Below are 23,170 nucleotides of genomic sequence, written 5' to 3' on the forward strand. Positions count from 1 at the left end.
AGTAGGGATCATATGGCGGTGGGACAAGCAAGTGGTAGGAATAGGAATGGGTTCACTAGGGATTTAACCTCGTGCCTGTGCCCAGCAAAGTCCCAGGCACTGGCCCTCCTGCATTTCGGTGGCACCCAAATTACATGGTGAAGGACCTGTGTGCTTCCAGCTGTGCACTCATGTTATTTATCTAGGCATCCCAGCAGGGAATTATGATGTGCAGAAAACAGACTCCACAATCAGTGAGATTGTAAAGTAGGTATGTTCATTCAGCGCTGGGCAGCACGGGGGGTAGTCCCACCAAAGTCGTACGCGCCCAACTCGGCAGTTTGTCTCAAGTTTATACAGTCAAGTGTTACATATTCACAATATGCCTATACATATGCATGACCTATCCCCACTTCATATTAAAATTAGCTCCGAGAGGTCATTTCCATAGTCTCCTCTCAACTGCGCTTGTGCAGTGCCTCTTTATGGTGGTCGTCTGGTGGTCGCAGAGATGAAGATAGATGACTCCTCTTCATCACTGCTAGTAACCTTTTTTCTTGTGCCGGCTCAGTGGTTTCTTGCTATTCACCCAAGCCGCAAGAGCAGTCTTAGCTGGCTCTTGGGGCCAGCTCCTGCTTCTTATCAGGAGCTGCCTCTGCCTCATTGGCTGGTTCTTGGGACCAGCTCTTCTTATCAAAGACTGTCTCTGCCTCAGCTAATTTCAACAATGTAAGCGCTAAACATCATCTCTAATCCCCCTTTATTATGTCTATGGAGATTCTTTTGACTCCCCTTGTCTCAGTTAGGGATTTTTGTACCCCCTTCCTGAGGCACGGTGTAGGCTCCCCGGGCGTTTCAGCTCCTCCCTTTGTCCGAGATGCAGTAACTTCCCCAGCAGTAATTCAGAAACTTCTGGAGGACGTGATACAAGTTTTTTCCTTGCCCTGGTGATTTCAGCACGATCACACCCATCCCCATCCTTTCACATTTTCCTTCCCTTTTTTTTTTTTTTTTTTCTTTTCAGTGACTTCACTTTTCAAGCGGATGTAAAACACTGCCGGGATTTTTATTTTCTGGGAAATCATTGGGAAGTTGTTAATCTAGGTCTAGAAATTTCTTCCACCGCCTGTTGCTGCATGTTTTGCCCATGAAGAGTGTCACGGAGAAATAGGGTCTGTCCTGAACCTACAGCTTTCCTTGCGCCTTGTTTAGGGAAATTTAAATACTTTGATCCGGGAGGGATCAGAGCTGCTGTGGCAGCGGCTGTGCTGGAGACCCGCTCATCCTGCTGCAGCCGCCTCAGGAAGCGGCACCTGGAACCGGGGCAGAAAGACGGGGCATCTCGCGGGCAGAGGAGGAAGCGAAGGACCACTGGGTCGGCAGTGGTTTTGGGGAAGGAATGGTTCCCTCATGGCCTTTGTTTTGTGCTGCCCCATCTGAACGTGGTACTGTGGTGAAATGGAGAACTAGAAGGTGCCTCTGGGCATCTCTTGCTTCGGTGTCCTCTCACCCAGCGTTCATTCTAGCTGGCAGGAGGCAAGACCCCTCTCTCATCACATACCAGGGGTTGCTCTGTGCCCTGCCAGCGCACAGGCTATTCACTGCAGAAGGATGGGGCCCTAAATGGAGGTTGGGAGGTTTTTTTTCTCTTGTGCAGTGAATGTTTTGGAGGCTTTTCCCGTGCTCCTTCCATCTCTGTGCGCAAAGCTACAGAGCAAAGTCTGCGTTATGGGTTTTGTCCGGGGCAGGGTGGTGGGGAGCATTCCCCAGTAACCTGCTGTGGAGTCAATTGAAGCTTTTGCTTTGGTGGATGTGGCCAATGTTTCCTTTGGGAGCTCTCACCAGCCCCAGCGGCATGGTGCCGGGCTTCGGTGATCGGCATGAGGGGTGTTAAAATTAAAATAAAGTCCTTTTCCTTCTTTGGCTCAGGCTTCTGGCTGCCTCAAATTTTACAGACATTTCAGCAGAATTGACAGATTTGGAGGAAGGGAAGGTGATGGACTTATAGGTGTGCTGCATCCTCCACCATCACATCAGGTCATTGCAGATTCCAAAGCTGTACCGCAGGCTGGAGACTGTCATTGCCTGTCTGTGGGAATATAGATATTTCTCAAAAATCCAGTAGCCTGGGTAGGGTTGGGTTGGGTTGGATAGGGTAGGTGCTGCATGGCACCTCCTCCTGCCCATGAAGAGCTCCTGGGATGCAGCATCCTCTACATGCTTGATGCAAGGACACTTCTAGGCAAACTTCAGCATCTTTATTTAGGATGAGGCATGGAAGGTCTGGCATAAAGTTATTTTAATGAATGTTGTTGAGTGCTTTTGCCATTACAGTACTGTCTCTGACTTGAAAGGATTTGTTCTGAGTCACTGGCTCTTGAATATTTAAAGTGCAAGCACAAAGCACCATCTTTTTTTAACACAGGTTCACAGCAACATATCAACTGACCGTACAAAAATTTGGCCACCAGTAACTTTCCCCTGAAACGCACTGCGGTATCTGACGCCAGGGTGAATGAGGTGGTGTATGCCAGGTTATTTAGTGGAAGGACAGAATTTAGTATTAGGACAGGGATGGAGACAGAGCTCTTACAAAGCTGCTGTGGTTCAGGGAGGGGTCTGGTCCTATATGACACCTCTGTGCTTGGCGTTTGCGTATCTCTGACTCAGATCTTAGGTGACTTCTGGGGCGCTTGTGCTAACTCCCACCCAGCGGCATCCTCCCCGAGGTCTTCCTGGCATGCGGCTCTTGGAAATGATGGAGGGGCCTTTCCTTTTCTTTCCTCTCTGGCTCCAGGTGGCACAAGCTACACTCCAAGGCTGGGAAGAAGGAGAAGGAGCGTGGTGAGATCCTGGTGAGCATCCAGTTCACGCGCAACAACCTCACAGCCAGCATGTTCGACCTGTCCATGAAGGACAAGCCGCGGTCGCCCTTTGGCAAGCTGAAGGACAAGGTGAAAGGCAAGAAGAAATACGACTTGGAGTCGGCCTCTGCCATCATCCCCAGCAGCATGGGTGCCCTTGACATGGAGGATGACTACGACATTGGGGCCAAGAAGTCCAAAGTCAAGGGCTTCTTCTTGAAGAACAAGCTGCGCAAGTCGTCCCTGACACAGTCCAACACCTCCCTGGGATCAGACAGCACCATCTCTTCTGCCAGCCTGGTCTTGGCCGCAAATGTTCCCGAGGTAACCAAATCCCCAAGCAGACACAGCAGTCTGTCCACAGAACGCTCTGGTAAGAGGATAACGGTTTTAATCCCCCCCCCCCCTTTTTTTCCGCCTTCTTTTCTTTGTAAGGGACTGTTGAGGCTTTCCTGCAAATCTGTTAACTAATTGCTTACCTAAGAACCGTCGCCGTGCACAAACCCTCCTAGACCTTCTGCGTGCTGGCAGTAATGTGCTTGCCAGAATGGGTGGAAACATCTAAGATTTTGCTTTTCATGCTGAGTCTGCATATGAACAGCCTGACTTACGTTGATGCTGCATGTGCTCCCTGCAGCGCGCTATAAGCTTGTGGGCTATGAGGGTTCTTTAGGACTGTTTCTTCTCTGCCCCCAAAAAACCAGGTCGCTAACACTGACTCGTAGTAGTAAGCCCCTGGGAGAGGGCTGGGCAAAGCAGAGCACATTGCTGCTGCACTGCTGCCCGGCTGTCTAATGAGACGCCTCCGGCTTGGAGGCAAAGCTGAAACAGTGACCGGTTCCTGGTGATTAAAGCAATCTGAGCTCTTGGCGCTCAGAGCACGGCGATTTGCAAACAAAAAAGGCCCTTGTAGTGAATTAATTCTTGCCATCCCTTGAAAACAAAATATATAATTAAATGGTTTAGTTGGCTGGAGACAGCAAATTCCCATATTGGGTGGGAGTCCCTGGGTACGTGTTGCTTCTCGCCCTGCTGGTGAAGCCACCTGCGTGATGCCTCTCCGTTTCTGCTGGGTGACATTCCCATGCGTGGCTGGAGAGCGAGTGGAGGCACTGGTCTGGCCCCATCATCCTCGCGTCATGAAGGAGACAGCATCTCTGGCTAGGAAGGCAGAGCAGCTGCGTGTCACCTAAAGTCCAGGCAGTCCTTCTCACCGGGCTGTCCACATAACCCCCAAAATTTGCTGAGCGTTAGCAATAGCCACAGGGTCAGGCAGCGGGAGGGAGAAGCAGGCGCTGGACCCTCCTGGCTTATATCGCACAAAGCAGCAGCCCGGCCTGTCAGAGCAGAGCTCAGAGGCTCGTCGTCTTTTATTCAATGCGAACTCTTAAATCACATGGAAGCATAAGCCCTTTAAGTAGCTTCTGGGTAGTTTCTTGCATTTATTATCGATCTCAGATCCTCTCAGACAAAGGGTTTGTCGTCTTACAGAGACTCCTCTCTGGATCCTGCAGTGGGAGGTGATGTGCTTGGGGAGAATATCATATAGCCTGTATAGCCACATACTTGTGACCTGTGCTTTGCATTTCTAGTAATTTAATTATAAGCCGGTAGAACCTGGGAGGGAGAAAGCCGGGATGATTTTACAGAGCTCTTTAGTATTTGCAAGTATAAGATAACGATGCTTGTCGTACCTGTGCCTGTTACTCAGATGGCCTCACCTCTGTTTTGTGTTTTATTTCCCCCCAGTGAAAGACTACTTGCCATCTCCAAAGCTGACCCACAAGAGAGCATTCAGTGATGATGTCTCCCAAGTCAGCCCGGTCTTGGAGCCCAAAGCAATCCAAAGCCTGAAGCCAAAGAATGACCCCGTGTCCCGGTCTTCCCTCTGCATCAATGGGAGCCACATTTACAGCGACGAGCCTGCACCAAAGAGTCCCGTGTCTGTCCCGCAGAGCTCTGCGCCGCTGTCTGTGCCCAGTGTCCCCAGACGGTCGGAGGAGGGCTTTGGCTTCACTCCCCTCCATCCCGACTCCCACGAGGTGCCTTGGGGGGTCAGCAACTTTGAGAGGACACAGCAGAGAGATGAGCCCAGATTCATCCCGTCTCCTCCCAGCTTAGCCTTGCAAGAAGAGCTCAAGGTCTCCACGAAAGCCGTCACTCTCAGTAACCATCTGGGCAGAGCCAAGATGGAAGAAAACAGTCGCTTAGAGAACAAGCCGACTCAAGCTGCAACACCCATGGTCTTCTCCTCGGAAATGACGAAGGACAAACAACCCGAGGAAATGAAGAAGGAGGACAAGAAAGCAAAGAGCAGCCTCTTCCACCACGGGGGCAACAAGAGTGACGCGGGGAGCAAAGGCCAGGGGGAGAAAGTGGGACCCTCCCACGGCTCGTCTGCCCACGCGACGGCAGGGGGAGATGAAAGGAATAAAACCAGTGGCTGGTTCGGTTCAAAGGAGGCCAAAGAGTCCCCTCAGAAACCCAGGTCAGTGAAATGGGTGTGTTGACATCTGGGCCATTAACTAGCTGCCCCAGCCTCCCGTCTTCAACGGCTGTGCTGTTAAATGCTCTCCAGCATCAGCGGAGGAACGGTCCCCATTGCTCAGACAAGATGATAGTTGGGGAAATGCTTCCTTGGTCTTAAATGTCTCAAAGGGAGGGTGATTTTTTCCTGGATCCTCCCCTGCCTTCTGCCACGAACCAACTCCATTTGCCCTCCCGGGCCATGTTTCCCGGTTGGGGAAGGCAGGAATCCCCTTCATGGAGAGGGAGATGTTTCCCTCTGCAGAGGTGAGGTTCACTGTGGTCATGCCAAGTGTTTCTGTGGCCTCAAAGTAAAGGATCGTTATCCTTTAATTAGCTAAAAAAGCTTCCCTGGCAATCAGCGTAGGATGTGGGACATAATGACATGTAATCACATTTTTTTTTATTAACTTCCCACCCCCTCTATGTCGCTGGTCTGGCCTGGGGGCACAGTACTTCGGTAACGAGATATTATTAATATTTCTGAAGTAACTAATCCCAGCCCTGCTCTTCCCTCTTCCCATCCCACCCCAGCCTTGCCTTCTCCCGATTATGAATCTCTAATTGTTCTCGCTTTGTGTGATGATTCATCCCTCCAAATCCTCAGCACTGTGTTTGTGGCACACGTAACTTGGCGTTCGTGCTGTTTCTGTGTGGAATTTACCATGACGGTGCCCACATCCATCCCTGTAGCCCCCAGCAGCTGAGCTGGGGGTCCAGAGGTCAACCGAGAGCCCGGTGTGGTTTTATCATCACCCAGTGAGAGGGAGAAAATGGGGTTAAAAGCAGCCAGAGAAAATAACTAGCAGTCGAGAGCTGGTTGAATCTACAGGGTTGATTTATTATAGGGATTTTCTAATCTGGGCTGACTTTAACCTAATTTATTAAGCAGAAGGATTTTAATTCAGTCTAAGCCTCCCTTAATGAGGAAGGCACTCATGGTTTATTCAACCTAACCAGATTCCCACACGGGTTAAACTGCTTTTAAAGCACTGCTCAGACGTAAGTGAGGGAGTGAGCACATCGCTTAGTGTGGCTTCGGAACAGAGGTGGCCCCAAAAGTCCTCCTCATCCCACAAGAAGATGTCGTGCTCGTAGTGGTCTTTAAGGCCAAGAGGAGGCAAGAATGTGCTGCCACCCCCCTTCCCAAGGACCGAAGGCCACGTGTCCTTGTGCTGTGTGGCACACGTGGTCCCTCGAGAGGAGCCTGAGCTGTCGGTGTGAGGATGGGAGAGGAGCTGCAAGGGCTGGTAAGGCTCAGTCCTGCCCACTGCCAGGGCTCCCAGCTGCATGGGCAGGGCTGGGGACACCGAGGCAGGCGGGGAGCTGCTCCCCTGAGTCACGAATATCCCATCTCGCAGGGCCTGGAGCTCTTTCCCCCGAAGCCTTTCGTTGGGGAGCGAAGGCTGGCTCGCATAGGGGAGGCAATGGGGAAGGGAAGGACCAGGCACGATGTGAGCTCTCTGTCCTCGAGCTGCTCTGGCAGCAAGAGAGACGAACGGGAGGTCTTGGGACTGCTGTGGCTGCATTTCTACGTATGGGTCTTTCATTTCCAGGAGACTTGAAACCCCGGTAGTTATTTGGTGTCATATCCCAGTGCGAGGTTTGTTCCTGGATGAGACCAAAGGACTCTGGTCTCTGAATGCTGTGATTGAGGAAGGACAGGATATTACCACTCAAGATTGTTCTTTTAATTTTTTCTTTTCATTTTGTGATAATAAACCTGCTGTTTGATTTAAGTCTTAGAATAAAAAAGATACCGTATGAAAAATAAACCCATTAAAAATTCTACTGTATTCAGGCAGTGACTCCACAAGCTGCCTGAGCCAGCCAGGAAAGTACTGTGAGCCTACAATGTACACATGTGATGGGATGGGAGATGCCCTCTGCATCTCCCTCTGGAGCCTTTTCCTCAATAACCGTGTGAGAAACCTGCTGGTTTCCTCCTGCTTTGCAGTTCTAGGAAGGAGGCAGACACGGGCCATGTGTTACAACCTGATGTGTGAGCTGTGCCTGCCCCACTCCTCTGATGGATGCGGCTGTCTTCAAGGCAGGGACATCCGATCCGGCTGTAAATTAGCTCCCGAGCACCTGTAGCATCCAACCCAGCGGATAATCGCCATAAGTGCAGAGATGCCCTTAAACACTGCTGGTTTCTAACAACCCTCTGCCTGTTTTTTAAATGACAGCTGCAGGACCCATTCCCAGCATTATACCTTTCCCAGAGGGTTTTCACTCTGTGGTTTTTTTTTAATCTACTTCGGTCCTCACAGTTTAATTTCAAGCTAAGCTGAAGCTAAGCTTGGTTTAGAGTTGGTTTGCTGTGGCATGCTGAGGATCCCACCCGTGGACAGCTGTCTTGTAAGGAGAAACTTGGATGAGCTGTGTGACAGCAGCTCCTCTGGCTGGGGTTTTCTCTCCCAAAAATAGGAATTGCTTTGAAGCAGCACAGGCTGGAGGGAATAAATTAACAGGGGCCCCTTTTGGGGCATTTATAAGCATCTGAATGGGCTCTAATTGCAGTTTGCAATTTGAAAATGGGAAGTAATGAGCTTAAACTGTAGCAAGGGAGATTTAGGGTAAACATTGGAAGTCTTTAATGGAGGATGGTGAAGTGCTAGAGCTGCCTGGCTGGAAGGGGGAAGCCCAGTGCCTGGGGCTTCAGGGACTGGGGTAGATGAACACCTTTGGGAACATTACAGGAAGCATTTGTCCTAGCATATGTCCCAGGCTGGGTGTTGGGAGATGGTGACTGAGTCTCATTTGATGCAAAAATGGCCTTTCCATCATCACAGGGAGATGGACGGTCTCTAGTCTGGCTTTCCTGGTTCCTCATTTTTTCTGACCATTAATTACAACATCATTACTTATTCTAATGGTACAGAACTCTAACTTTTCTGATTTTATTCTCCTTCTTTACACTGAATGACCTTGTGGACCATGCCACTGATTCAAGTCAAAGCTGTTGAAGAGCTTATTAGGTCTTGACGGTGTCAGGTTGAACATGCAGTCTGGTGCCATCTGTATTGTGATAATCAAATGCGTATGGTCTCTCAACCGTGCAACTGAAAAGTTAGCAGTGCTTATCTGTGGGTGTTCTGTGGATGTCCATCTGCATCTGGAGGAGCTATTCAGTTACCAGTGTAACTTCTAGAGCTGAAGATGGATTAACCTTTGCTTTCTAAAGAGAACCAGCCTTTGAATCGAGCAGTTTTAAGTCTTTGACTTATCTGCAGAAAGGATTTTTTTCTTCCCGCTCTCCTGGTTCTGGAAACTTCAGTTTTGCAGCTCCTATCAGCTGAGCAAGCAGCATTTTCTCACCTTTTTGCCTACCGTGGATAGGTCAAGTTTCACCCGAAGCTGAACATGGGGAGAGAACATCAAAAGCAGTCACCTTTGCAAGACTGAAAAACTTAACCTGTAATTAGTTAAAAGGTCTGTAATTAGAAAGGTGCTTTACAGTTAAGGTTTAAATTAGCCTGCAGCTAAGACAAGTTTGGCACAGCCTGTCTTTAACCACTTGCTCTTGCAAAACCACACCCTTTCTAAAATAAGGAAGCCGCTGACTTTCAGCTGGTTTTAACTTCAGCTCTATAAAAAGGTTTTCTGTTCTGTTACGGGTGGTTTTTGCTGAGCCATCGACAAGCGCGCGCGAGCTGGCACTGCCTTGCGAGCTGCAAACCTGTCTGCACTCTTACCCGGGGAGAGGGCTGGATGTTTCTGCCTTCAGCCCTTATTTACATGCTTGTTCGCTGACTTGATGGAGAAGCAGGTCCCAAAGGCTGTGCTTTTTGGCCCCGGCTTTGCTAATCCATGGCGGCTACTGGGCTTTGATACTGACTTGAATAGAAGCAGTAGGAAGATAGTGTTTGCTCTTTGGAGACCTGAATAAAAGACTGTTTGGGGTTTGTTGTTTTTAGGGTTGTGTGGTCAAGCAGTTGTATGTAAGGAAGAAGCTCAGCAGGTTTATTTGAGGCAAGGCCTGGGGCTAAAACAATTGGTTTAACTGTTTTGAGGGTTTCCTACAATGTTATCAGAGCTCCACAGGTCCTGCTTCCTCCATTGTGAATTGGGATGATAAAATGAGGCTGCATCTCATGCTTGGCAATAGGAAAAAAGAGAAATTGCGGTCTCTCTTGTAAAAATAATTGCAGGTTAAAGCCCCTTCCCTCTGTCGCTGCTTTCATGGGCAGAAAACGTAAAATCGCTCCCCACCTTGGTTGTCGCTCCTCTTTCCATAGTGCATACCCTTATATCCAGCAGTGAGGCCAAATATTGACACGAATTCCTCATTCTTCATCATATATTCCTGAAAAGTACATTTCCTAAATACTGGAAATGGGAAGAAGGTTTTGAACGATTGGAGTACGGTCCTCTGACAGGCTGGCAGTGTGGAGCAGTGCAGGTGGACCAGGTGAGCTTGTCGGTGGGATTGAACACTGTGTGTGTGCCAGCCCCCTCCAAAGCACCGTTAACGGCAGCTTTCACAGCAGAACCCGGGAGGCTGCAGAGTTTGATGAAGAGGAGCGCTGTGTCGTGAGAACTGGGGTGTCACGGATAACAGGGATGCTGCAGATGAGTCTGTCGCAGGAGCCGTCAGGGTAACATCTCTGGCACAGGTCTTGTATCCACATGAGCTGCAAAACTGCATGCCTGCATTAGATCAGTCACAGGGTAAAAACGATCAGGGATGGAGCTGGACATTTTCCCTCTGGCATGAGGAGTGCGGGGAGCCTGCAAGGGTGAAAAATGGCTCTTAAAGTGCCTCTGCCTTCCTTCTGCCTGCTGAGCCTGCATTTCCCAGGGATGGACATGAAGCAGGATGGTGAACCGAATCCTAAGCTGGCACCCGCTCAGCCCTGGTGAGACAAATCTGCTTTGTAGCTGTCCAGGTAGAGCACAGCCCCACTCCCACCCCTAAAAGCGGGTATTGGCATTAGCAGTTTGCATCTAACTGGGCTCCTACTGCCCAGATCCTCTCTCTGCTATTTTTTTTTTTTTTTTTTTTATTCCTGTGGTTTTGGGGCACATCTCTGTAAAGCAGGACTTGTCCATTTTAATTGGGATGATGGGCAGGTGAGGACCAAGGGGAAAGCAAAGTGGTTATTGCACAGATAGCTAAACCCCTTGCTCTCACCTCCGAAATTGCTATTTAAAAGCAGCATTTGCATATATTCTGACTCCTTCCCACTTGAGTTCCCTCCCTGTACAAAAATGTCATGGGCTGCCCTACCTATCTCTTCCCAACCCCTTTTTGCACAAATCCTGCTGTGCCAGCCTTGTTCGCACCAGTGGGAGGAAATTCCTGATCCCTGCCAGGCTTTGAAGCTGCTGTTGGGGCCTCCGGCACCCCAGTCCCGCTGGTTTTCCACTCTCCCTGGCTCGCTTGCAGTGAGCCCCAGCTGTGTACTTGTCTATGGGGAAATGCTACAAAAAGCAGCTTGTGAGTGATAGGGTCACGGCACTCCCCTGGATCCAGCCCTCCTAGGAGAGATTTTCCACTTGAGCTTCAGCGCAGCTCTTAACCTCAGCCCATTACGGCTGGATTCAAGCCCTGCCATCCCTGAACTCCTGCTTTTTCAGCGCATGTGCTGTTTTCTTTATCTTCAAAGTGCAGAGTAACCCACCCTCTTGCAGATGGGCTGCGATGGCTGGGGACGGTGCTCTGTGACTGCGGAGCTGGGGCGGCTGCCTTCAGCCTGAAATTCAGGCTGCGATCTGTAGGGAAAAATCTCCCTGCATGGAACAAGCTGTTTCAAATAGACTTTCCGTCAGGGGGTTACTCAGCAATGTTTTCTTTTCTTTTCTTTTTTTTTTTTCTGCTGAGAGGCTGAAAAACGCGTCTGTGAAGTGCTGCCAAACAAATAAATGAGGGCAGAAAGGTACCCGCTATTTATTTTGGCTGGCGGAGCTGTGTGCTGGGGTATGGGAGGAGGAGGGTGAGTCAGCGTTTCAATGCAGCAAAGATCTTCAATCAGGCTGCTGCAAGCGGAGGTTTCCCTCTAGAGGAATATGCCGTCCTCAGCTCCTTGTTTTGCTGAGCACTTCCAGCATCCTTCATCAGAGAGGGGAAATGGGGCTTTTTGTGGGGTGGGTTATTCATGGGGAGAGCAGGTCTGCTGCCAGTGCCAGGCTGGTAACCAAAACAGGGATGCTTGTCCCGAGGAAAGGGGTTGAACAGCTACGGTGCAATTGGTGCTTTGAAAACCCAGGGAAAAGATGTGGGCTCTGCTGCCAGGAGTTTGCGGCTGAGAGTGGTTTGTGCAGCCCCTGAGCAAGCCTCAGTGGCTCCCAACAGGAATGAGGACAGGCAATGGAAAGGAAACTTCAGGAGGGGGTTTTGGAAGAAGGAAACAAAAATCCAACCAAAAAAAGGATGGATTTAAGTTCTGTCTTTGTATCTTTAGCTTGGCTTGGGCTGCACATGTTGGGGGAGGATGATACAGGACCACTGCCTGGCAGGGGAGAGATTTGTGTTCTCTTGCACCAGAGCCAGAAGCTACATCACTTCTGATTTCCTTCTCTCCAAGATTCATGTTCACCCGCCTTGTTTCCCAGACAAAGTGCAACCTTCCTTTTGTTGTATCCTGACACTGATGTGTAGGTCACGATGGGCATGGGGCAATCAGGGGCTTGCTGAAAGCACCATCCCGATTCCTGGTGGCCCAGACCACATAGGCAGCACCTCGGGGCTGGGACCAGCTTGCTGGTGTAGCTGAGAAGTGTTCTTTCTCAGCAGGTCCGGCACGCTGTGAGCCCCATCATGATGGGGAAGGAAGACAGGGTCTTCTTGGGTGGGTTTGAAGAGACCTCGAAGCTGTTCCTCCACCTCTGTGGGTGGGGATTGGTGCAATTTGGGGCACTGCCCATCGTGTCTGCCTGGGTGAGGGGCTGCTCTGGCATCAGCCATCCCCTGGGGAAGGAACTTGAACCACTCAGTCTTCTGGCAGCTGTGAAGGTCGTTAGCAGTGAGCACTCATTAGGAGCCTGAAGCTGATTAATGCTCTGTAGCCATTTAGTGCTAGATCCCAGCAGAGCTGGCTGGATCAGGCCTGGGTTGCTCTTACTCAGCACTAAAAGCTGTTTAAGCAGAATCTCAAATGAGGGACCTTATCTGGATGAAAACATTAAAGCAAGTGCCAGCGAGAAGGAGCAATCGCAGGAGCAAGCAGAGGTAGGGCAGTGGCGTGTGCTGTTTGCAGCCACCCTGAGATGGTGGTGTTTCAGGTTGGACCTTCCCACCTTCCCTTTCCAGCTGGAAAGGAAAATTTGTGGTGTTTTGCCTTGTTCCACCACAGATAAAACCCATTTGTGGATCTTGTGAACTCACCCACTCTTCTGGAGAGCTTAAATTTGAGGGTGATTAGGGAAAAAGGTCATTTTGCAGCAAGTGGCAGCGAACAGGAGCCTGTGCTCCAGTGTGTGTGTTCAGCTGAGGAGCATGGAGCCACCCAGCAGCTGCAGGCATTTGTCTGTGCCTTCTGGATTCAGAAAACCAGAAGAATTGAGGGACTCTAAATACGAGCCATAGCCTTGAGACCTTTGGGATGGCAAACACCAAATAGCGGTGACAGAGAGTTGGGGAGAGATGGGCTGCCCTGTCTCCTTGCGCAAACGCCGTCATGTTGTGCCGCTGCTGCCTCATGGATGGTCTTTTACAGAACAGTGAGGATGTCCAGTGAATGGTCTGGAGCAAGTCTTGTGCTGGAGGCAGGGTTCAGATGCGGATCACCCCAACCACATTCTGATCCCCGGGTCACAGCATGCCCGGAGAGGTTGGCTCCCAAGCAGAGAGCAGCTGCTGGTCTCTCTGGGGTGGTTTGTGCCTAAAGGTCTATCACCTTCTCCATCAGCTTCTCCCATCACTTCTGGAGATTTTCTGTGCTCACTGAGAGCTCAGAACACCCAGGAAGAGCTGGGCTGCTCAGAGTTATCTTCTACGGAGGTGCGTGCCCGGCTGCCCGCAATGGATTTTCCACCCTGCTACATGCCGGTGGTCCGAGCGGGGAGAGGACACGGAGACATGGTGGAGCACGGCCGGGCTGTGCGGGGACGGGGATGGGCACCTGTGCCATAGCCACCACTGCTGCTTAGTGACAGCAGGAGAGGGCACCCACGAGCTGTCTCTGCCCGCAGCATCAAGTGAGCTGCAGGTTTGAGTGGAAACTAAGGTTTTGGGGCTTTTTTTTGTGCCTAAACTACTAGTTCTGCTAAGTAGTATCTGGCGTAGTGTCTGATGGGTGCTGGACTTGAGCCCATCATGCTTGGCCACTTGCTGTGTGTGTTACCTACCTGAAAACCAGGACGGGGGGACTTTGGAATTGATTGCATAAATAGGCACCTTTCCAAGGTAGCTGCTCAGAAGATGATGTGTGAGGGGGGGCTTTGAAGCTGCCAGGAGTGGGGAGAAGCGGGTCCTACCATTCTGCTGCAGTGTGCATGGGCTCCTGCCCGTCCGTGCATCACTCATGGTCCAAGGCGCACTGCCGGTATGTAACCCTGCCTGCTTTAAAAGCAACCGATGCTGACTGCACCTTCACACATCATTAACTTTTGCCTCAAGATGGCATTTTTGCTCTTTAAAATGTGTCTAATGCTTTTTGTGCATCCATAATGACAGATGAAAATAGTTGTCCAAGCAATTTTGCCATTTGACAGCGCATTGACCATGATCTTCCAGTGCCACCTGTGGTCCCTACCAGCAGCTCAGGTGAGGCAAGGAAATACCGTGATGTAGCTCCAGGGCTGGACACACCCTGTGCATATTGGCAAAGAATTACTTTATTCATTCCTTGTTAAACTTTGATATGCCCAGTACTGGCTGACCAATGTCCATATTTCTCCCAAACCAAGACTGGGGTCTCTTTGAAGCTTGGCTGTCATGGCTGATGCAGAAGGAAATAATCCTGCCGGCTTGGTTACAGGGCAGTGCAGCTCCATGTGCTGGTGCCGGGTGCTTCCATGCTGGGGACGGGATTGCTCCTGGCAGGGGTGAGTCAAAGGAATGGGGGCTCAGGAGGAGTGAGTGTGGCAGTCGGGGCAGCGGTTGGGACGTGGGGTGTCCACACCGCACCCTTTGTGATGTGAAAACCTCCAAGATGGCCAGCCCTGGCCTGGCAAGTCTTCCTCAGGGGTGGTGATGCTTATTGCTGGAGGAGTTCCCAGAAGAAGATCAATGAAATCCCAAGGAAAGGTTAGTGTAGTCCCTCTTGAAAAGGCAGCAAAGGACTGGCTGCCTGACTTGGGGTGAGGTGCAGGAGACTGACAGTCTGAATTTGAGATGTGTTGAATCCCTTCCTCCCGAGATGGTTTCAGGCATCTCGGGATCTCAGGCTGGAAGCAACATGACAAAGGGCATGCAGGGAGGCTGGGCAGAGTCAAGAGTGGAGCCAGGGCCACATCCTGGCCATGTGCTCCCTCCTGCTCGGCTCTTGTTCCTTGGCCACCCGCAGCTGCGCTACCCTCCATCGTGTCCGAGAGGGAGCACCGCGCCTGCTGTCGTCCTGTTATGTTGCCAGACAAGTAATGAGGCACTGGGGCAAACTGGGAAAGACTCACTCCTGCGTGCTGTTACTGGCTCACGTAATCCTGATCCAAGAGCCCAGCCTGGCTCCTCGTGCGCAGCCTGCCCTTGGTACGCACCAACGTTGGGACAAAAAAAAAAATGGGCTCAGTCCTTGGGCCGCAGGAGGTGAGAAAAACCTCTCGGGCTCCTGAGTCTTAGGGCTTGCTAAGGCAGAAAGGGGAAATTTGGAGGACTGTTTTAGAAGAAGGGCTGCCCTTTCCTTTTTGTCGTGCATGCCCTTTCCACGCCTTGACTCCATAATCATTGCTCTGCCTAACAAAAGAGACGAGTATGTATTTGATCATTGCATTGCTTTGAACCGAAGCGTTTGTGGTGTGTGTGGTGTATGCTTACAGCACTGTCACAGCATTAACCAGGAGGACTGTTTTGTCTTCCCTCCACAGCCTGGAAGTGTCTCCTCAGGTAGAAACCAGCTCAGATGCTCCTTCTCATTTTCCTCCCTGCTCCCCTGCCCAGTTTCCTCCTGCCGCTGTAGCCCATCTCGCTAGCATGCCAAGCGCTAACCTCTCTCCCGCTATTGGAGACAGTCAGTCCGGATGCTTGTCCCCTACCAACCCATTCCTCAACTCCCTGCAGAGCAATCCCTTCTTTGAGGACCTCCTCGCTGACCAGGTACTAAATTCTCCTTCACCTACTCACTTTTTCTCTAGTTTCTCGTCTGGGCCGCATGCTTCAACAGAGGTCGCTGGGAACTTTTATTCCTCTGAGGATTGCAGTCCCTCTGCCTCCCTAAGACATAAAGACCCGGAGAGGGAGTCTCCAGCCAAAAGCGTTTGTGTCCCTGTTCCAGAAACTACTCCCCCATCACAAGGAGACCTTCCTCCTCCAGATGAGAAACCTGCTGTCCCTCCTCCCCTCTCAGAGTGGGACGATACCTTCGATGCCTTTGCGACCAGCAGGCTCAAACCAGAACTGAAGAAGGAAAACTTCTTCGCTTCGGTGGCAGCAGAGGGCATGGCTTTTATCGATGATCCCGATGTAGCCAGCCCAACAGAAAGATTGGCTGAGCCAGCTCGCGAGAAGGGGACAAAGGTATTTGAAAAGGCCGATTCACAAATTGGCAGTGAAATGCCCGCAACTCTGCGGTCTTGGACAAACTTCTCTGGTTTAGACGTGGGGGCAAACTTGGTGAGCACAACCCAGGAAGCGACTGTGATAGAGGATGTGCTGAGCCCTGTGTCTGCGGGCTCAGTGGGAAGGAGGAGGAAAAGCAGCACGCCTACAGTTTGGACAGCTGCGTTTGCATCGGGAAATCCAGGGGAAAAAGAGACTTCAACACGACTAACTGCTGAAAATAGTGCTAGGGAGGAAGGGGACAGTAATGAGGAGGAACTCTCTAGTGCAGGGACAAATGGATGGATGACTATAGCCACCGAAACCGCTCCTGACCTGTCAGAGAGTGCCCAAAGCATGGCTGAGCAGGAGCGTGTGGATCAGGAGAGCGCATTCGGCCCGCGGCCAGCCTTCCTCAGTGAAGGTGCCTTTGAAGCAAAAAGCGGATCTCGTGCTGCCACTTGCGTGTTGCCCAGAAGCACCTTTGCCCCCGAGCTCGCCTCTGAAACCCTGCCAGGCAGCAATGTGGCTGCCGTGCCCCCGCGGGTGCTCACAGATGTGGCAGCACGACGGTTCCCTGTGGCCCCCGAGCCAGGGACGGAGCCCCAGGTTGCTGGTAGCGAGGAGGAAGCTTTCGACATACGGACTTCAGTCTACCGGCTCCAGGCTAGCATGCGGCTCGAGGCCAGTGAAAGCCGTGTAAAACTCAGCTCTGACATCCGTGAGAGGCACGTCGTCCTCTCTCCGTGGACAGGTACCCGAGAGAGGGAGGAGACAGTGGCCGGCTCGGCCGCGCCGCCCCCCAAACCTCCAAGGTGGTTTGCAGCCGCAGGCGGCGGAGGGAATGCCGAGGAGGAGGGTGCTTGCGACCCACAGCCGAGGCAGCAAGGCAGCGAGGAGCGATGGGAAGATGTGGAGGGCCCAAACGCAGACGTAGAGCTGCCGAGGAGTCGTCTGAGCAGCGAGCCCTCTGTCCCAGTGTCTCCCAGCCCTCCCGCACTGGGAGTGGACGTAGCTGAAGCAGGGAGCGAGTTTCCAGTCCCTGAGGATGCTGAATCTGCTGCTACAGACTCAGCTGCTAATTCGGAGGCGAGAGCTAGTGAGCTGGCAAAAGGGGACACCTCTCTGGGGGAAGACCAGTCAGAGATGAGCGAGACGGATGCGGCTGAGCAGTTCAAGACTTGCCCATCGAAGTTTTTCCTAGATGGATTAGGCCAGTCTGGTGCTAAGGAGAGCTGGAGCCAGCAAGGTGTATCTCCTCTGGTGGGGACCGCAGACGGTGCCGAGCAGGAGGTGGCCTCCAAACAGGAGCCGTTCCCTGAGGAGCTCAGTATGCCAGGACTAAACCTACCTTCCAAGCTAGACCTGGGCCAGCCGGAAATCTTCTGGACGGCTCTGGAAGAGCAGGAGGCAGCCGGTCACCCTGCGGGTCTCGGCCCGGCGGCACGACCCCAAAGGTTAGCGCGTGGGGAGAGTCCACCCCAGCCGGAGCCGGCATGGGGTGATGGTGAGGGGTGGCACGGGCCGGTGGCCGGCCCCTCTGGGCAAGCGGGAGGCCAGCCTGAGCCTTGCGCCTCCGTGGCAGTGGCCGGCCCTCCCCGGGAGGCAGAGCAGGGCAGACCCCCCGCCAGCGAGCCCGAGGGGCCGTGGCACCGATGCTCCGCAGACAGCAGGATAGACTTCAAGAAGGCCGATTTTTGGAAGCCAGATAGGGCGGAGGAGAGGCATGAGCAGGACGCTTCGGCCCCGAGAAATCCCTTTGCTCCGGCACTCAGCCCAAACGCCCCAAGCAATCCCTTTGTGGAGAAGTCACCAGACCCCCTCCCTGTTCAAGCTGTGCTGCCCGAAAGGCTCGGTCAGGGAGGCTTCAGCTTCACCAACCTCCACGAGGAAGCCCTTGGGCAAGGCTTCCAGTCCACTAACCTCCCCAGGGACCTGCTAGGCAAGCCTCCTTTCCTGCATGACAGCCAGCCCTTGGCCTTCTCCACCCCTTTCCTTGTGGCTGCAACTAACCCTAAACAGTTTGATTTCCCTTCCCCTGTTGCGTGCCCCGCGAGCAGCGGGGTCTCTGCCGCGACCAGCCGCGCAGCCGCCCAGCCCTGTCCTTTGCCGCAGTCCGGTGACACACAAGCTTCAGCACTCGTGGTTTTGCCCAGGGAGACACAGCCAGCTGAGAAGCCCTTTTTCCAGCAGACGACCAGGTGAGCACTCCGGGGAAGGCGAAGGGTGTGTTATTTGGTAGAGGTGGACCTTGTCTCCCTTCTGCTCTTATTGGGGGGCCGATAAGACTGACCCCGGCTCTGTCAGCAGCTCACAGTTGCGCTGACTCCAAGGAGGCCGCTCCACGTGTTGCTGCAGGTCCTGTCTCCCTCACCTTCCCGTGGTCCCAGAGAGTCCAGCCTGAAGAGCTTGAAGCCTTAGCTCTCTCGGATCATGGTAGGGAATGGCCGCTAGTGTCCTGTGTTTGCCCTAAACTAGGGCAAACAGTTTGACGCATCCAAGACCTGCCCCAGCTGAAAATTCAGCCACAGCAGAACTGCATCCGCATTTCACTCTGCTAATTTTGGCTCCATCATCTTCCCTGTGCTTGCAAAATAGGTGCCTTTTCCATGTCTGCCAGGAGAGCTTTCAGCCGTTAATGCTCTCATGAGTTCCTTCATGGCATGTGCACAGCTACTGCCCCTTCCCTTTTCATTAATTCAGCTTTGGTTTCTTTCCTTTTTAAATGACCATCAGGTACTAAAAACCTTCTCTCCATAGCCAAAAAAAAAAGCAGTTCCACCAGGACGGTGGCAAAATGCCGTTCTCCCCTCCCTCCTGCTGAGATGCCCGTTGGTTATGAAGCAAGTGGGACTTAGCCTGGAGGATAACGGGAATGGGAAGGGGGGTAACATGGCGGTGCATCAGGGGAACGAAGGGGCTGTTCTTCCTCCCCTGTCAATCTTGGGCTTGTAGAAATGCCGTGAAGCAGAGAAAGATGCTGAGTTTAGCGCATGGTGTCTTGCTCTGTGTCCTTCAGTTCATCTAGTTTTCCTGGTACACCTTCCCCTGGTCTGCCTGAGCAGGAGATTGTCATGGGCTCTGTCTGCCCAGAATATCAAGGATCAAACTCTTACGGTTTATGTGGGGACCTGGGTCTTCTAGCACTGATTTATTTGATCAGCCTCACTTCTGTGACAGAAGGCAAATGGAGCTTTGTGGGGGCACTGAAATGATAAAATCCCGTCTGGCCCAAGAGTAATATTGGTCGTGGCCCTGGGGTGAGAGAGGGCAGGAGGATGGGGACAGCAGAACTCAGCTAAACTCCAGCCCTTCTGCATGGGGATCCCTCCTTGGCTCGAGCGTGGGTTTGATGTGCAAAATGACCTTGGGAGCAAAGACCAGCAAGAGATGGCTCTGTTAGCTGATTTTTTTTTTTCTTTATTGAGGCCAGATCCTCAAATCATTCTTAATTGGATTATTCATCCTCCAACAAATAACCTTGTTCAAAATTTGCAGATAGAGGGTATACAGAAACCTCCTGAATTTTGGTGATGTTTGTTACGTTTCATGGAAAGAGAAGTGTCCTGCAATCCCAAAGGGTAAAATCAAGCAATGAGAAAAGTATAGTCCCAGGGCTCTCTTTGTCAATGGTCTGTGCTCACAGTCGTCTTCGGGCTTGACTGTGCATCCATCCAAGGGCTGACTGGCTCATGGGAGGAAAGTGGCCTTGGACTTAAGAGCTGGTCATCATGTCAGTGCTGGCTTCTGCCATGAGATGCATCTGAGAAGTCCTTGAACATCTCTGGTCTGGTTTCTCTACCCGTAAAACACGGATGTTTTGGATACTTGCTGCTGTGATTGAAGAACCTTTGAAGAGTTACTGAGGTCTCTGTGGAAGGCTCTGAGGATCTGCACTACTTTATAAGGTTGGGGAGATGAGACTAATTGTCATGGGGGGAGAGAGGCAAGGTGGAAGGGCTTCTTTTCCAGGTCCCTGTGGTGATGCTTGCCTTTCCTCGAATCATCTCCTATTAGGCTGGTCAGTGGCACATAGACAAAGAAAAGATATGGTAGAAAAAAGGTGGAAGGAAAAAGGAAAGACTTCAAACTTAGAACAGGCATTAAGGCTTAGCTGGGACAAAAGTGTCTTTTCCATCAGATAAAGGAGAAGCTGGTACCTGGTGTGGATTATTGAGAGTCTGGTGTGCTGGGGTTATGTGTCCTCCTCAGGAGGGATGAAAACTGGGTGTGGGGTCCCGTGTCCTCTTCCCAGGTGGCCAGAGGGCTCTCTGCTGGCCATCTTATTCAAGATGGCAAGTCAAATGGTAGACTTGTATATCTGAGTGACACCAGCACCTCCTGCCTAGTCTGGCTGGGGCACCGCCTGGTCACAGTGAGCTGGGTGGTTGTGCCCTCCTGGAACAGCTTCTTGTGTGCCAGGTTTGAAGATACAGCCAGGGAATTCAGAGTCCAGAAGAGCACGTGTTGGGATTGCATTTGCAGATCCTTTCCCGCTTGCCTGCAGCGAGGGAGGGTTCTCGCCACAAAACCGGTGCCGCTGGGGTAAGGTGAGTGCTCGGAGCATCCGTTGCAACACTCAAGTGTATGGAGGCTCCCCTTTCCGCTCTTTGGGGAAGGGTGGGATGGTGCTTTCACCGCTGGGAAGGTGTCTCTGGTCACATCCCCTGGTACAGGTGGGACCTAAAGGACAGCCCGTGACAGTGCTCTGGGGACTCCACTGCCTTGGAGGAGCCCAGCAGTTGTGCAGCTCCTTGCCCATCAATCGGGAATTCAGATGTGGGACCATTGTAGCATGTCCTGGCACTTGTGCATGACAGGATTGGGGACATCGCAGGTGCTGAGGTGGTATTGGCACATGCTGCTCTGTGCCTTCCCAGTGTCAGGAGTGCAGCAGAATTGTTCTCTTCTGAAAACGAGGTTAAATCACGTGCCAGTCTCTGTGATCTGAATATATTCCCTGTGGAGCCCTTGGAGCTTGGAGAGTGGCTTGCCACATCCACAGACAGACCTGGGAGAAATGTTACTGATCCTGAGTTCAGTCATTCCCTTTCCTCCCATAGACCCTTTCTTCATGGAGGTCTGGCCTTCAGGTGCTGTGTGCTGCTGCAGGCACAGCAGCTTACCCACAAGAGACTGATTTCCTTGCATTTGTTGTCTTGTTCTCTGTGAGGAGCATTTTAATGGGTTGATAAAAACTTAATTTCTGAGTTGCTGTAGGGGAATCTCCCTGTTTTTTCACTTGGCTCAGCAATGACCTCGGGAGCATCGGTGAAAGCTGTGTTGTGACCCAGCAAAGCTTGCTCAGAGAGAGGGACCAGGGCTGTGCCACTGTCACCCTGAGGTGTTTCATCTTGGATGTGTTAAGCTTCATCGTAGACTTACATCCACTCAGAGATGCAGTACTGGATTAGGCAGGCTGTCAGTGTCAGCAACTAATTGTACTCTCAAGTTCACATTCATTGACCGGTGGATGGAAACAGGTCCAGTGTCTTGGCGGATCCATCAGGACTTCAGAAGTGGCCGAGACGTGAAGCAACCTCTGCTCCCCTGGAAGTATGCAGTGCCGACCATCCCAGGGCAGGACGCAGGTGGAGGAATGTCTCTTACTTTTGGAACCTCTCAGAGTGACAAGCCGATGGGGGCAGAGCCCCTGCTTTGCTCAGCAGGAGCCCTGCACACACTACCCTCTCAGTGGGAAAGAATGGGATAATGATTTTTTTTTTTTAAATACCTTTTCCAGCTCTGCTAAATTAATGTGTTTCCACTGGCAATGGGGCTGAAAGCTGCATGTGACCAGACTTACAGTGGAAAATGTCCCCCTGCTTTCAAAATGCATTCAAGCTATCCCACAGCTGTTGCTGGTTTTCATTCTGTACAGCGGCCTTGGTAAGTTTGGTCCAAAAGAGGTCCCCATCTGAGGTTTAAAACGGTTTGAGTGTTTGTGGCGGCCAGCCAGTGGCCTGCAGACCTCTTTCTTAGGGCTGTCAGTCTCCTGCTTCTGCAGCCATACTCTGGTCTTAATCTCTGTGCTGGCTGTGGGGATGCATGAGGCGACAGTGGCATTTGGGGCTGCTTGTCTTCAGATCTGGCTGTGATGAGCAGTCCTGGTGGCTCCCCAGCCACTCTCCTTCCCAGACACTGTGTTTTGAGGAACGGTAGAAGTCCTACAGTGGTAGTAGAGCTGTGTTCCCCAGATCCTGCAGTGAACCCCACTCCTTTGGGGCTAGGAAGGAGGCCAGCAGCAGTTCAAGCAAGCAAAGTCATTACTTGTGTTTTTTTAAAGGACTTGGGAATGAGCCATTTTTCAGGATCTGTGCATGGCCTCCGGTCCAGTTCACCCTCAGCCCATTTTACATCGTAACAAATGGACAACTGCTGGACCGCTTGTAACGTGGTATCATGGTGTTTGTAGCTCTGCTGGTGAAGGGTTTAGTCCACGGAGGAGAGTGCTTGAGGCTGATGTGCAGAACAGCAACTTCTCCAACTCCTAACGCTGTCAGTGGACTCCCACTTAGGTTCGTGGGATCCCTCTCCATCCTTTCAAGCTGCCCAGGAACCTGGGCTCTGTCCACGTCCTTGAACAGCTCTGACAAGGGGTGTTGACCCTTTGGCTTGTTGGAGCTGGTCAGTGGCTACCATTGCTGTCCTCGTCCAGCAAATGGATGATGGGGGCATCATCGTGGTTGAAGAGGACTTCTAGACATGCCCTGTCAGCACAATGGGGAGACTACTTGGTACATCCTCATCCCGTCACCACTGACAAGGCATGAGGACACCAGCCTTGAGGACTTGGGCCGCCCACCTGATACCTTATGTGATGCTACCTTTGTCCCAGCCTCACCCATCATCTCTGACCTGGAGCAGGGTTGAAAGCCACCTGCTCTGCTTCCAAAACAGAAATAAAGCACAGTCGAGCGCTTACAGCACAAGCTGGACTTGAGAGGGGTCTGTCCCAGCCCGGCTAACAGCTCACACAGTGACTGTGGGTGTTATTTCTCCTCCCACAACCCGTCCTGCCAACACTCTGAGGTCCCCATTTGTAAAGAGAGGCTGCGCTTGCCCGCCTTGCTTGAGAGCTCCTGCGAGCAAGATATCCGCCTTCCCCTGCAGCGTTGTTTGGATGCACAGCAGTTGGGATTATTGCCCTTTGCAGGGCAGC

General features: G+C 51.9%; 1 protein-coding gene across 4 annotated transcripts in view; it reads left to right on the forward strand.

Moving 5' to 3' along the window:
* The window catches only part of RAB11FIP5 (RAB11 family interacting protein 5), a 44,152-nt gene that overhangs the window by 14,292 nt on the left and 6,690 nt on the right, over positions 1-23,170 (forward strand). For 2 of the 4 annotated variants that reach the window (XR_008234207.1, XM_052780860.1), the window contains exons 2-4: positions 2,777-3,216; positions 4,593-5,331; positions 15,606-18,209. Coding sequence is in view for 3 of the 4 variants with exons in the window: in XM_052780860.1 (XP_052636820.1) it covers positions 2,777-3,216; positions 4,593-5,331; positions 15,606-18,209 (3,783 nt within the window). In the remaining variant the exon portion in view is untranslated. The remainder of the gene's footprint in view (positions 1-2,776; positions 3,217-4,592; positions 5,332-15,605; positions 18,210-23,170) is intronic. The other 2 variants (XM_052780861.1, XM_052780862.1) reach the window with 2 other exon arrangements.

This window comes from Harpia harpyja, chromosome 2 (genome assembly GCF_026419915.1).
Source record: "Harpia harpyja isolate bHarHar1 chromosome 2, bHarHar1 primary haplotype, whole genome shotgun sequence".
NCBI lineage: Eukaryota > Metazoa > Chordata > Aves > Accipitriformes > Accipitridae > Harpia > Harpia harpyja.